Source organism: Panthera uncia, chromosome D2 (assembly GCF_023721935.1).
Source record: "Panthera uncia isolate 11264 chromosome D2, Puncia_PCG_1.0, whole genome shotgun sequence".
NCBI lineage: Eukaryota > Metazoa > Chordata > Mammalia > Carnivora > Felidae > Panthera > Panthera uncia.
Window position 1 is genome coordinate 28,019,412 of NC_064818.1, and position 16,306 is coordinate 28,035,717.

At 37.3% G+C, this 16,306-nt stretch overlaps 1 protein-coding gene across 1 annotated transcript in view; it reads left to right on the plus strand.

Moving 5' to 3' along the window:
- MYPN (myopalladin) overlaps positions 1-16,306 on the plus strand; it is an 88,386-nt gene that overhangs the window by 17,296 nt on the left and 54,784 nt on the right. The window contains exon 3 of the mRNA XM_049645127.1: positions 14,568-14,743. Within this exon, the coding sequence (XP_049501084.1) occupies positions 14,568-14,743 (176 nt within the window). The remainder of the gene's footprint in view (positions 1-14,567; positions 14,744-16,306) is intronic.

Here is a 16,306-nt window from a genome sequence, read left to right on the forward strand (position 1 = left end):
GAAATGCAGGACTGAAGGTCAAATGGGAGGGTAGTGGAACTGGAGACATTCCAAGGAATGACCTGGACACTGGGAAATCTGGACACAATATCTCTGTAATTACAAAGGGACTATATATAAGCAGGTAACACTTGGAACTAACTTCCACTAGTGCCAGACTGGAGTAGTGTTTTCCAATCTTCTAGCAGTAACTCCTCCTCCCACTTTTCTCCCCACAATGAATCTGTTACATGTTATTCCAACACACACACACACACACACACACACACACACACACGCAAACACATATTTTAAAAAATTTGGGTGGCGGGGGGGAGCCTGGGTGACTCAGTCGGTTAAGCGTCTGACTTTGCTCAGGTCATGATCTCACGGTTTCTGGGTTTGAGCCCCACATCGAGCTCTGTGCTGACAGCTCAGAGCCTGGAGCCTGCTGGGGATTTTGTGTCTCTCCGCCTCTCTGCCCCTCCCCCACTCGTGTTCTGTCTCTGTTAAAATTTTTTTTTAACTTTTATTTATTTTTGAGAGAGAGAGAGACAGAGAGACAGAGTGTGAGTGGGGTTGGGGCAGAGAGAGATGGAGGCACAGAATCCAAAGCAGCTCCAGGCTCTGAGCTGTCAGCACAGAGCCCAACACGGGGCTCGAACCCACAAGCCCTGAGATCATGCCCTGAGCCAAAGTTGGAGGCTTAACCTACTGAGCCACCCAGGTGCCCCTACAAACACATATTTTTGAAAGATAAAATTAGAGCTTTTGAAATTGAAAAGCATTGGGATGGAAGAAGCCTGGAACTCCTGAGTCGTCTACACAGAATCCAGGGGCACAGATTTTGATCCAGAGAATTCCTTAAAAATGCATTTAAATAATAATGAGACATTTCAGTTTACCATATGGGAATATGACAGTCAAGGAGAATAATATCCTTTTCATTTTTGCAAGAAAATGTTCAAGTATATCTGGCAACTGAGGTCTAACCTTGTATCTGTGTAATCAGCATTTTTTCCATGTTCTTATAACTCTGGTTTAGCAAATTGAAAAATCATCTTTGGTATATTTGTTGATTTCCAAGTTAATTGGGCAGAAATTATCTTGTTCTGTAGAGGTGAGATCCTATATCACTGAAGGTAGTGTTTTTGAAAGCTTAATTTTGGACATAGCTTCATTGGAGGAGTTGTCTTAGAAAATGAAATACATTCATACATTACACACAGATGAAAGAGTCTGCAGGAATTCACAGCAAATGGCCATGATCCCTTTTTGTATCCTGACTTCAAATTCTTTTCCCAGGAATGTACAGCTGCATCACACTAAGTATGGTTGCTTGTACACAACCTTCTGAAGCAACACAAATTTACCCTTTATAGATGTCAGTGCCTGCTTTGGCTGTTTCATTTTCCTATTGCTACTTCTGGACCTTGGCCTGCAAGTGATGTGCTCAGAAAATAAATTAGTTATAAAGACAAAGGATATTTTAAATGATTCAGGGGAAATACAAAAATATTATTAGAAATAATTATATATGATACATAGTGAAAAAATATAAAAATATTTTGAAATATTACATTATTTAGGGGCTTTTTCGTAATTCTACCTTTTGGGAAAATCTAGATGCCTTCGTTCACTCATTTATCCAACCAATACTAAATGCCATATACTGTTATACAAACAATAAACAAAAATTCACCAAAATTATTATATAATTACAATTATGATAAATGTTATAAAGCATGGTGCATATAGTGAAGGCACAAAACCTTATGGGTAGGCTGTGAAAGGTTTTCTTAAAAGGTGATATTTAAGCTCAGAAATAAAAGATCCCTGGGAGTTAGCTCAGCAAAGTGGGGTTTGGGGAAAGTGTTTCAGGGTGAGGGAATAGCAAATTTGGAGGCCTTGAGTTTGTAAGACCGTTGTTGACTTTAATGAATTAAAAGAACTGGTATCCCTAGAACATAAAGAGAGAAGAGGAAATGGTTTGGGATAAGTCCAGAGAAGGGCAGAGGTGACATTTTGAGAGCCTCCTAGAACACTTTGGGTCAGCATGATCTGAGACCTCAGTGAATATGCAAATTCGCAGATTCCACCTTATACCTACTGAATCAGGATCTCCGAAAGTGAGGCCTAGACATCTGTGTTTTAACAAACTGCTGTTTGTCTCCGTGCTGAGAATTTTTGCAATTTCTTCAGAGGCATCCTTACTAGGAGGGACCTTCCCCATGTTGCATTCTTTGGTAACACTTTAGCACCTGCTTCTCAGTTCTTATTCCAACAGCACACTCCTCACAGACTTCTATTGTAGTCACCTCACCTTAGTTGGTGGTGCTTTGAGGCAAGATCTGTTCTGAGGTGGAAAACCAGGCTAATTTCTGTGGTGTCCACTTGGCCCATGGGAAGACATCTTTGCCCTTGTAAACTTTGGAAATTTAGGCTCCTTCCACTGAAGTCCTCTCTCCTTGTCCTTCCTTCTTGGGCAATACTAAATATCCTTTCACCTTAAATGTTTTTGAGGCAAGAGTTTGGTATAAATTCTCTATCCCCACAAACTCCAGAAACTCTCCAAGTCCTTGCTACTTGCCTACCAACTTTCTTTAATCAGTCTCTTGACTTCATATACACTCCCAGAGTGGACAAAGATCACCAGACTGAATTGTCTGAATTGTTTTCTAAAGTATATTTTGAATAGATACTGAAGAATATTTACATACATATATGTGCATAATATAAGAATAATAGCATAGATGTCTATGTGTCCACATATCCATTATTTTTAAGACCACTGTCTTCCTAATGCTGTCCCTTCCTCCCATCTCAGAATAACCATGAGATCCAATCTTGTGTTTTCTCTTTAGATTTTTCCTTTTTTTAATGTTTATTTATTTATTTTTGAGAGAGAGAGAGAAAGAGAGAGAGCGAGCTGGGGAGGAGCAGAGATAGAGAGACAGAGAATCGCAAGCAGGCTCTGCGCTGTCAGTGCAGAGCCTGATGTGGGGCTCGATCCCACAAACCATGAGATCATGACCTGAGCCAAAATCAAGAGTCAGATGCTTAACTGACTAAGCCACCCAGGCACCCCTCTCTTTAAATTTTTCTTAATGGTTTTTCTTCGTAGTTTACAACATATCTTTATGTCTCTATATAATATTGATATGGAAGTATTTACAGGTGAATGGCACAAAATCCTAGACTTCCATTAAAATAATTCAAGGCGGAAAAAAATGGAGAATATAAAAGAAACACATTTGCCGTTTGTTGATAATTTGTTGAAGCTAAGTGATATGTGTATGGTGGTTCATTATACAGCGTCTCTACTTGTGTTGTTCGAAAATTTCTATAATAAACAGCTTTAAAAAGTAATCTTAGTGAAATTCACATGTATTTTTTATGTAAGTGGAATTGTAACATACATATTCTTCTGCTGTTTGAATCTTTTCTCTAAAAACTATATCCATGACATTGCATGTAACTCTAATTCACTCATTTTCATCACTATATAGCATTTTACTGTAAGGCTAGAAGATTGTATTATTGATGTACAATTTTTCCTGATATGAACAATGTTATTATAAACACTCTAATATATTCTCCTGGTGCATGAGTGTGTCTAGGCATGGAATTGCTGGTGGAATATGTACAACAACTTCATAGTAATACCAAATTTTTTTCAAAAGAATTGTTTCAACTTACATTCCCACCAACATCGCATAACAGTTCTGGTTGTCCTATATCATTGACAATATGCGTATTATCAGACTTAAATTTTTGCCAGTCGGATAGGTATGAAATGGTATATTGTAATTTTCATTTTCATTTCCACAGGTTTTAATGAAGTTGAGATTTTTAAAAGCATGTCTATTGACCATTCAGTGTTCACCTCTACGAAGGGCCTCTTTATATCTTTCATGTTTCTATCAATTTGTTTGTTTGTTTTTTCTTATTGACTTGTAAGACTTTTAAAAAATCTGATTAAGATACTAATCATATGTCATATGTGTTATGAAAACATCCTCTCTGGGTTTGATTGGCCTTTATCTTTTCTCTATGGTATCTTTCATAATTAGATATTTTTAACTTTAGTATAAAATTAATTACATTTCTTATGGTTTTCTAATGTTTATTTTTGAAAGAGAGAGAGAGAACAGGGGAGGGGTGGAGAGAGAGAGAAAAAAGAGAATCTGAAGCAGGCTCCATACTGTCAGCACAAAGCCAACTCAGGGCTTGAAGCCACTGACTGTGAGATCATGACCTGAGCCAACGTCAGACACTCAATCAACTGAGCCACCTAGGTGCCCCTGTGGCTTTGGTTTTTATAGTATGCTAGCTTAAGAAATTTTTCCTAAGTGGCGCATGGGTGACTCAGTTGGTTAAGCGTCCAACTTCAGCCTAGGTCATGATCTCGCTATTCCTGAGTTGGAGCCCCTCATTGGGCTCTGTGCTGACAGCTCAGAGCCTAAAGTCTGTTTCAGATTCTGTGTCTCTCTCCCTCTCTCTCTCTGCCTCTCTCCCATTCACTCTCTGTCTGTCTGTCTCTCTCTCAAAAATAAACATTAAAATATTAAAAAAAATTTTTTTTCTAACCTCAAAGTAAGATATTCTTGTATATTGTCTTCTAAAAGTTTTATAATCATGTATTTCACATTTAAGTTTTTAATCCATTTAAAGGTGATTTTGTGTATGGTATGAAGCAGAGAATCCATTTCAGATTATTTTTAGGTTATTTTTATTAATTATTTTTATTTTTAGATTGGATAACCAACTGTTTAATCTCTAGTTTATTGAAAAGTATATCGTCCCCCCACTAATCTATAATGCCAGCTCCATCGTAGGTCAAAATTCCATAAACATGTGGAGCTAGCTCAGGGCTTTCTATTCTTTTTCTGTGGTTTATTTACTGCATTGCAATAGAGTTTTCATCATTTTTATTTCCAGCCTTTTCATTTTAAGAATTTTTAGCTCTTCTTGACCTTTTGCTCTACAATATAAATTTTAGAATCATCTTTTCAAATTCCATAAGAATTTTTTTAATTTATTAAGATTTTGGGGATTGCATTGAATCTGGAGACCAATTTAGGAAGAATTTGACACCTTTAAAATATTGAGGCTTCATATTCAGGATCATAGTATAGTATATTTCTCCATCTATTTAGGTTACCTAATATTAAGCCTGAATAATTTTTTCTCTGAGTCTTACAAATCCTTGGCTAGATTTATTGATAAGTACCTCATTTTCATGATGTATAAGTGATAGGTTTTTAAAAAACTAGATTCTATATTTGTTATATATAGATATGCAATCGACTTTGTACATTGGTTTTCTAACCAATGTAAACTTGCTACATTCTAGAGATTTTCTATAAATTTTGGGGGGAGAGGGTATTCTTCCTTTCCAATCTTGTGTCTTATATTTCATTTTCTTGACTTATGGAACTAGCTAAGCCCTTCTCTACAATGTTAAAAAGAAATGGTGACACTGGGTATTCTAGTCTTATTTATAATCTTAAAGGGAATACTTTCCATTTTTCACCACTACATAAGATTTTGTTTTAAGTTTCTTTTGTTTAGGAAAATTAAGATTTTTTTAAATCATGAATGGATGTTGGATTTTATAAAACATTTTTCTGCATCTATTGAGATCATTATCTGACTTTTCCCCTTTATTCTTTTGATATAGTGAAGAATAGTGATTTCATAATGTTAAGCCAAACTTGAATTCTTAGGATAAACAAAATCAACACCATCAGAGTGGTCCCAAATTCAACAAATAGAAGAATTTCTTCTGAACAAAATTTTAGCATAGTCAACAGAAGAAAGGGGAAAAAAAATGATACTTTAAAATATATAACAGTAGAAAGATTCAAGTACCTTGCATCAACAGAACTAGAAAATTCAATATGTTCATTTGTTCATTCATTCAATAAAAATCCATTCAGCACTCACTATACATCAGGAACTATTCCAGGCAGTTGAAATTCATTAGTAAATAAAACAAAGTTTCCTGCCAAATTCTATTCTACTTGACATGAGGGATATAGACGATAAACAGTAAATTCAATAAATAAGTAAATTGTATAGTAATGTAGTAATAAGTACTATGAGAGAAAGAAAAGGTAAGAATTCTAGAAGCAGACAATAAAAAGTCTCTAGTCAGCCCTGTCCAAAGTAATGTCCTTTAAAAAATTATTTTAGGGTTTGTGTTCATTTTCACTTTATTAATCCTCACTTTTATTTTTTCTAATTTTTTAAATATTTATTTATTTCTGAGAGAGAGAGAGAGAGAGATAGAGCATGAGCAGGGGAGGGGCATAGAGAGAGGGAGACACAGAATCTGAAGCAGGCTCCAGGCTCTGAGCTGTCTGCACAGAGCCTGACGTGGGGCTTGAACTCAGGAACTGCGAGATCATGACCTGAGCCAAAGTTGGTCGCCCAGCCAACTGAGCCACCCAGGCACCCCAATCCTCACTTTTATTATTAAAATTGGTTATGTGGTAAGAAGTGGTCTTGATATCTTGATGTTAATCAACTGCTTATTTACGTTTTTCTTAAGTTACCAAGAATTTTCCACCTGGAAGAACTTAATAAATTTTAATAAAATTTCAAGCATAAACATATCCTCCCCTTGTACTCCCAATGACTGAAATACAGCCATTGGTCATAAACACTTAAATTTGTTAACTCAGTAGCAAACAGGACATACAAAACATCAGTTTGTGTCACAAAATCCAACAAAACTTGGAGTTTTGTTAGGAAACGTCTACAATTATCTTATTGTCCCATATATTCCAGAGTCCAATGCAGTCTGTCTAGGGAAGAGTCACTCTGATGCATGGAGAGAGCTGAGGATGTCATGAAGTAAACATACTACCTATTGTCTATTTTAGGCCCTGTACATTTCACATAAGCGATCAGGCATTGTTAGGCAAAGCTGGTTTAAGGCAATTCAAAGAAAGTTATTTTCTAGCCCCCAAGCCTTCTTGAAAAATGAAAACAAAACAGACTTGAGGCTATAATAATCCTAATTTGAATTTATTCATTTAACATCCATACAGCAAACATTTTTTTGGAATAGCTGTGATGTGCCATACACTGTGCTAGGAACCAGATAAACAAATGATAAACAAAACAAACATGACTATCTCTGCCCTATGGTGTTTACCATAGTAAGGTAGAGCAGTAAGGGAGAGCAATATTAAACAAACAAACCTACAAATCAATGTATAATTATAAGTAAAGGAAACAAACATGAAAAGGGAATTATAGGAGGTAGGACAGGGACATTGGAAGGGCTGGGGCAGGGCTAAAGAAATGTTCTGAGTAATCATTCTTTTAATGAGCATTATTGCTGGTGAGTCAGAATAACACATGCAAATTACGTTTCAAAGTCATTAATGTGCTAAAGCAATGAGTCATAACATTTATCCAAGCCATATTTTTGATAAAATAGTAACCTAACAGCAGTAACCAAAAATCCAGTTAAATCTGAAAACGTGTCTCTTCAGCGTTTTCATTCCGAGGCTTGGTAGCTAGCCAAATTAGCAGATCTGGCAAGCTACGCTTAGTGCTTTAAAACTGGGTCCTTCTTTTTCATTTGGACCTGCCTTATTTTCCCAGATAACTGACTCATTTCTGTTAAGCCATGAATCACGTCTGGCACTCCTGTCCTCCTGTAAGTGTCATGAGGATTTGGCATTCTAAAACGTGCACCTTGGGCAGGGCATTTCTGTGAAAACATTCCCTAACATGGATAGATGTTGGAAGATCGTGTGTTTCCTTCTTACCCTCAGAAGTCTTCAGGATAGCCAAGTAAATTTTAATACTTTTTTGAAGGCATCCTGACCGGCACATTATTTCTGAGTGGGTCATGGTATTAAAGTCAGAGTGACGGTTACTGATTGTTCTGTGGGACTGGCTGAAGCTATCCTGCCATCTGAGTAAGAACAAAAACGTTTCTGACAGGGAGTTTGGGTATTTGAATCATTTCACTTATTGACTTCTGGCTGTCCAATTGCTCTAGATGTTTCCACTCTCATTTTGGTAAGGAAGAACAACATTAACTAAAGAAATGAGATAACCTTATAATGTTTATATAAGGGAAGATATTTGTTTATTTGTTTTGAATAGTTATTTCTGTTTGCTTTGTCAAATTAATACAGGTACATTGCTTAAAAAGTCAAACAATATTAAAGAATAGAACCATTTCAACTCGCTTTGCAGTTTCCTATTTATTTACCTCTAGATTTCTAAATTAAATGCCAGTAGTTTTCAATTTTTTTGTTCTCAGGACCCCTTTACAATCTTCAAAGTTATTGAGGCCCAAAAGAGGTTTTGTGTTTATAAGTTACATCTATATTTATCATATTAGAAATAAAACAGAAAATTTTTAAATAGTTGTTTCTTATTCATTTTTAAATAACAATAATGAACATGTAAACGTAAGTAATTTTGAGGGGTGCCTGGGTGGCTCAGTCGGTCAAGCGTCCAACTCTTGATTTCGGCTCAGGTCATGATTTCACAGTCATGAGATCCAGCCCCGCATCAGCACAGAGCCTGCTTGGGATCCTCTGTCTCCCTCTCTCTCTGCCCCTCATTCCCTTCTCAGAAATAAAAAATCACAATAATTTTATGAAAAATAACTTTCCAAAAAATTTTTTAGTGAGAAGAGTGACATTGTTGTTCATTTTTTGCAAATCTCTTTAATGTCTGGCTTAATAGAAGACAGCTAGAGTCTCATATTTGCATCTGCATTCAGTTTGTTGTAATATGTTGTTTGGGTTGAAGTAAACTTTTAAAATCTGGTCTTACAGAGATATGTGATTGGAAACAGGAGGAATATTTCAATAGCCTTTCAGGTAACATGGATATTCCTATTTGGTACTACATCAAAATTCAGTTAGCAGTAGTTTCTTAAAGCATAGTTGCAGTGTGAAATCTGAAACCACACCAGTGAACTTTTGTGTTGGTGTTTTTTGGGTTTTTTTAACCAATGAACTTTTGTACTCCGCTTTACTAAAACCCTTTGTCCATCCTGAAGTTTGAACAGATAATACCATGCATTGGTAATTTGGAAAATGAGTAATGCCGATCTTCTGAATGTTGACACATTTTATTATCTAATATTAAAAAAACACACCTGTTAATATCATCATTTGATTTCATCAAAAAGCCTTTATATATTGGGAAGCCCTAAATTTATGACGAGAGATACAAGTTTTCAAAACTTTAATTTTTCCTTGAAAGCTCCAATATTTTTTTTCATTGGCAACAAGGGTATTGGTTATCTTTTCACCGCAAACAACAGGCTTATTTCATTCATTTGTGAGAAAACATTTGCCAGATACCCAGGTCTGAATAATCATAATTTGCCAGTTGTTTCAAGTTCAACTATTGTTTCATGCATTTAATGCTCAGTTCAACTCAAAAAAATCACACCAGTGCTCTTCCATATCCAGTAGTAATGCTTTCTGCTATTTCCCATTTCGCCACCTACAATGTTGAAAAGATGTAAACTCAAGGTTGAGATTTAATAAAGGGCATGATTTGTACTGCTTCAACAAGGACATTTGTAAGTGAAACTGAATTTTTTTTTAACTGCAAGTGTGGGACTGAGAAACACAGTGACCACAAGTCAACTTTTGGCAGTGCCTTAACTTGCGCCTGCACCAGCAATTCTACTCACTGTGGCTTTTGCACCATCAGTGTAAATGTCAACACAGTGAAAAGGCAAACAATATTTTAGTATTATATAAACGTAGCTTTGTCCTCGCAGAAAGTGAACTATACTTTGAGAACCACTGTAATATGCTTGCACCACTCTTGTCTGGTCTTTACTAACCCAGCACCTTTTCCCCCTCGTTGTCTCTATATAATCATATCACACTGTTGTTTTTAAAAAATATTTCATGTTTACCTTGTTGTTACTAGGTAAGTATTATTCACTGACAATACAAGTAGGGTAAAATGGATGTCTCCTTGCTTGTACAACCTTTTTCTTTTTTTGAAGCTGGAGTGGATTACTGTCTTGTTGTTGCTGTTGTTGTTGCTGTTGTTGTTGTTGTTGTTGTTGTTGTTATGTGCTTAGTTCAGCAGTCCTATCACAAATTTGTCTCAATTCTCCAATATATTTGTAAAATGTCTCCTAAATATTCTGTTTCATTCAGTTGAGCCACAAGGCCTATTTGTTTCTCTGTAGAGAAATCTCTCCAGAATCCCTTCTCCTTGTTCCAATATGAAGCAGGTGCTTATGCAGCCAGTGACTCAGTCGTCACCCCTGGGCATCCCCTTACTGCTCAGAATAGAGGATGTGACCTGCCATGGGGATCTCAATGCTTATTTCCCAAACTTGAAATCAGTCACCCTATTTTAAGCTCTGTGTCTTTTCCCCATTATTAGGCTGTTTCCACACTCCAAAGTTGTATTTCCAAATTCTGAAACTTGGTAGGGGTTCTGCAGCAAAAATTGGCTTCTTTCATTGACATCCCCAAACAGGCACTTGATTTTCAGATTTTTCAACTCTCTCGGCTCCTCAATTTGCTTTCCACCTTCCAGAAATTTGTGGGGTCTCAGGTCTGCTCTTGTCTCCCTTCTCATTCTTTTGGTTCTTGTACTTTTATACCTTTTAAAAATTCCTTTATCCTCATTTTAGGGGCATTTCAAGAGGGGAGTAAAGATAAACACATGTGCTTAATACGTCTAGTTTGACTGGATGCTCACTGTTTGTATTTAAACTACGCATGCTCTGAGGATCAGTTCATACAAGCTCCTCAGGGTATTACTGAGATCGATGGCTTGGGAGATTTATGGACCCATTTCAGCAACGACATATACTGCTACTGTCACAAGAGATCAAAAACTGGCATAGAATTGATGAAGCTAGTAATAAAATTCTTATAAAATATTAACTATCAATCCTTTCCATCATTTGGTCTTTCAACAAATCCAACAGTTATTTTCTGAATACCTACCATGCACCAGGGCATTGGTGAATAAGACTAATAAGGTCCTGTCATGGACTTTACAGTGGAGCAAACAATGGCAAAGTGAACAAGTATATAAGACAGTTTCAGATAATAAGTACTGTAAAGATAACAAAATAGTATAGCATGATAGAGTATCTGAGGTTAAGGTGGCTACATTAGGAAGAGGGTCAGGAAAGGCCTCTCTAAGGTTAAGATAACACTTGAGCTGAGGCCTCAATGGATGAGAAGGACCTATCTTTGTAGAGATCTTGGGAAGAGGATTTCAGAAAGAACAAAATTTCTAACATGGAGAATAGTTTAATATGTTCACAGAGTAGAAAAAAAAAACACAGTGTGGTTGGAACATAGTGAAGGGAGAGTGGCAGGAGAAGGTATCTAGAAGTCAGAGCTGGGAAAAGCACATTGGAGGTGATTAATTGAAACTATGGGATGAGATAAGATGGCCAAAGGAGAGAACACAGAAAACTTTATATTCTCTGTGCATGCTGCAAGAGCATATAAAGCACTGTACTTACCTTCAAAGAATTGCCAATCCAGTGACATTTGTGGGACAAGACAAATCCCCAGAATAGAGAATAATAAAAGACAGTGTATAATCAAGCCTTGCATGACATAGTACAGGTTTTTTTAAGTGAAGTTAGAAAAAATAACAATCATTGAGAATCAATGGTAAAACGTTTTCTGTAAAGGAGGTGATATCTGAGCCAAACTGAGAGATGAGGTATATGTGCAGTAGCTGAAAAGCAGAAAAAGAGAATCTCAGATAGGAAAACATGAGCAGAGACTTGAATGTTGAGGTAAATATGACATATTTATGGAAGAGTAGAGAAAATCTTGACTGTTGAGAAGTAGTTGAATGGGCAAATTTGATTTGGAATTGCTTTATTCATGGTTGGAGGGAGGGATTAAAACACTGAATGGTTAGAATTACAGTCTAGATTAGCAATTGCTTGGACTCCTTTAATTTCTGAATAATGGTAACACCTCTCCACCTAACTACTTTTTATTATGATGTTAATTAATAATTATTTCAAAAAATGAAAACAATATAAAAAGGGGTACACTGAGATATCTCACTCCTATCTGTCTTCATCCACCTTATTTCCCCTCATTCTCAATAGGGAACCACTTTAGATTTTCATTTCAATCTTTCCAGTTTTCTTTATGTAAATGCAAACAACATGACTACATCTTATTTTTGCCCCCTGTGTTAGTTTCCTCGGGCCACTGTAACAAAGTTCCACAAACTGGATGAAATAAACTCTCACAGTTCTAGAGGTTAGAAGTCCAAAACCAAAGTGTCACCAGGGCCATGCTCTCTTTGAGACTCTGGGCAGAGTCCTTTCTTGTCTCTTCCAGCTTATGGAGGTGGCTGTCAATCCCTGGCATTCCTTGACCTGCAGCTGCATCATACCAATCCCTGCCTCTGCCATCACATGCCATTCTCTCTGTGTGTCTCTGCCTTCTCATAGGGTTTTCCTCTTCTTAAAGAACCTCCTTCATGCTAGATTACTTCCTAACCTAGTAATTTCATTGTAACTTGATTATGTCTGCAAAGACTCTATTTGCAAATAAGGTCATTTTCCCAAATACTGGTGCTTAGGACTTCAACACAGCCTTTGGGGGAAAATAATTCAACCCATAACAACCCACATTTTTTACATAAACACTCCATATTCACTATTCTGTAGCTTCTTGTTAAAATTTTAACTATATATCTTGGAATTCTTTCCATATCAATGCATAGTGATCTTTCTCCAACTCTTTCTACAGCTGCATAGTGTTCCATTATGTGGCTGTACCATAGTTTATTTCGTGAGTCTCCTAAGTGTGAGGATGGACACTTAGATGGTTTCCAATCTTTCACAATTAAAAAAAATTTTTTTTAATGTTTATTTATTTTTGAAGGAGAGAGACAGAGCGTGAGTGGGGGAGAGGCAGCGAGAGAGGAAGACACAGAATCCGAAGCAGGCTCCAGGCTCTGAACTGTCAGCACAGAGCCCAACGCGGGGCTCTAACTCACAAACCACAAGATCATGACCTGAGCTGAAGTTGGACACTCAACCGACTGAGCCACCCAGGCGCTCTTTTCACAATTTTTTTAAATGTTTATTTATTTTGAAAGAGAGAGAGAGCAAGCAGGGAAGGGGTAGAGAGAGAGGGAGACAGAGAATCCCAAGCAGACTCCACACTGTCATTGTGGAGCCCAGTGTGAGGCTCGAGCTCACAAACCGTGAGATCATGACCTGAGCTGAAACCAAGAGTCAGATGCTTAACTGACTGAACCACTCAGGTGCCCCAATCTTTCACTATTTAAATTAGTAACCTGAATGTTTGTCATTTTGTATGCATGCAAGTGTATCTGTATGATAGATTCCCACAAGTGGGATTGTTGGGTCAAAAGATAAATGCATCTGTAATTTTGGCAGATATTGCTGTATTGATTTCATAAGGGCTGCACCATTTTACGTTCCTAACAATGGATGAGTCATCAAACGTTTAGACTTTTGCCAACGTGTTACATGAGATATTGTATTTCTGTGTAGTTGTGTTTTTTTTTTTTAATTTTAAAGAGAGAAAGTGAGAACAGGGGAGAGGGGCAGAGGGAGACAGAGAGAATCACAAACAGCACAGAGCCTAACGCAGGGCTTGATCCTACAACCCTGGGATCATGACCTGACCCCAAATCAAGAGTCGGACACTCAACTGACTGCACCACTCAGGCCTACCTATTTGTGTAGTTTTGATGTCTTTTTCTCTTACTATGTACCTCCACATTTTAAACATTATTTTATGTATTATTTTATGTAAACTTTTAGCCAAAAAAACTATAATAAAAATTTCTAACTTCAAATATATAGAATCAAAATAAAATATCATAACCTATAAAAACTTACTTAGGTCATTTGTCAAAATTGGACCACTACTGAAGAATGTGACCCATCCTCTTTACTCCGATGATTCAAGTAACTGAACTAAATAATTTTCATTTAGCTAATTTAGATGCAATTTCATAGTAGGGAATGAGTACACTCAACCTCATGAACTTTTTAAAAATTTTTGTTTATTTGTTTTTAATTTTTTTAATGTTTATTTATTTATTCTGAGAGAGAGCGCGTGCAGAAACAGAGGAGGGATGGGGTGGGGCGAGGAGAGAAAAAGAATTTGAAGCAGGCTCTGTGCTGTCAACATAGAGCCCAACATGAGGCTCGAACTCACTAACTATGAGATCATGACCTGAACTGAAATCAAGAGTCAGATGCTTAACCAACTGAGCCACTCAGACATGCCAATGTCATGATCTTTTAGTATCTTAGATTCTCTCCAAATAAACAAAGTAGCACTTACTTAATGCATAGTATAGAAAGCTATACATCTTTTTAGGAGAAGCCAAGCTCCACATCAAAGACTCTGCTCCTTGTGGTTGGCTATATTTGCTTTCTAATCCATCTTCTCTCAGTTGTGTAATTCTTAATAGGAGCCATTTTCTAAATACCATTTAATGTTCTGATTCTAAATTGTCGCAGTTTTCTTCTTAGGGAACATCTGAAGCATCTATGCAATTTCACACTTCAGTCATGTGTAATATTCCCTTCCTCACAGGTGGTACTGTGAAGGCAAGGAGCTTGAAAATTCGCCAGACATTCATATCGCCCAGGCAGGAAATCTGCATTCACTGACCATTGCTGAAGCCTTTGAGGAAGACACAGGACGCTATTCCTGCTTTGCTTCTAACATCTATGGGACAGATTCAACCTCTGCTGAGATTTATATAGAAGGTAAAACAAAATGCTCTTAGAGTATGGCCCTTACTAGTAAGACATATATTTATAATAAATAGTTATCGAGGGCCTACCGTACCACACACTCTTCTAGGCAGTGGGGACAATAGTAGTGAACCAAATAGACAACGGTTCTTGGATGGATGGAATTTACACTCTAGTGGAAGAGACAAAAAAATAGATGAGATAAATGAATAAAGTATGTAATATGATATGTTTATGAAATTGTTCTGATAATAAATTCCAACATGTGTGTAGTGTGCGGGGTTAAGTGTCCTACAATTTAACTCAGTTCTAACACCATTTACCTGGATATAGTGTCAGATTCAACAGGTTAAGAGCTTAGTCCTACAAGATTACTCCTACCTCACTTCAGATGCCAGTTACAAGTATGAGGTCCCCAGGCTACTCACAACTTCTGTCTCATTTGATTACAAATCAGAGGTTTCCACAATCCCCTCCTTGGGTTCAATTAATTTGCTAGAGTGGCTTATAGAATTCAGGGGAACACTTTCATTCACCAGTCTATTAAAGGATATGAGAAAGGATACAATGAACAGCCAGATGAAGAGATACAAAGGGTGGGGTCTGAGAAGGTCCAGAGTGCACGAGCTTCTGTCCCTATAGAGTTGGGGTGTGTCACTCTCCCAGTGTGGATGTATTTGCCAACCTGGAAGCTCTTTGTACCACTGGAATTTTTATGGAGGCTTCTCCATGTAGGCATGATCAATTATTATCTCCATTTCCTGCCCTCTTCCTCCTCAGGAGGATGGGGGGCAGGGATGAAAATTCCAAGCTTCTAATCATGGCTTAGTCTTTCTGGTGACCAGCCCCCATTTAGGAGCCATCCAGAGTCACCTCATTAGAACAAAAAATGCTCTTGCACTCTAATCACTTAGGAATTTATAAGACTTTAGGATCCCTGTGGGGGTCAAAGACAGATATTAGAACAAGAAATGCTCATAACTTAGGAAATTACAAGTGTTAGCAGCTCCATGCTGAGAACTGGGAGCAGAGACCAACAGATATATTTTCTGTATCTCACAGTATATATAAGCCCTATGGAAAAAACAGAAAGCACGAAGATAGGAAGTATGCATATGTATATTTGTGTGAATACACACATGCATGGGTATGTGTATGGGTATGTCTGTGTGTATATGGGTGTGTGTGTGTGTGTGTGTGTGTGTGTGTGTGTGTGTGTAGGCTTCAGCTCTACAGATAGGGTGGTCAGGGAAGACCTCACTAACCAGATGACATATGAGTGAAGACCTGGGGGAAATGAGGGAGTGAACCACAAGGATAGTCAAGGGAAAACCACTCTAGGCAGAGAAATCAATAAGTACACTAACCCTGAGGAGGGAGTGAGTCTGTGTATAGATATAGAGATGAGCCAATATGGCCAAAATGGAGGAAACATAGAAGAAAGTAACAGATGAAGTCAGAAGTTCCAGATGGGTAGAGGTGGGAGGAGGCAGGTGAGAAGATTGTATAGGCCTTTGTAGGTCATTATAAGGCCTTTGGCTTTTACTTTGAGGGAGATGGGAAGCTGTAGAGGAT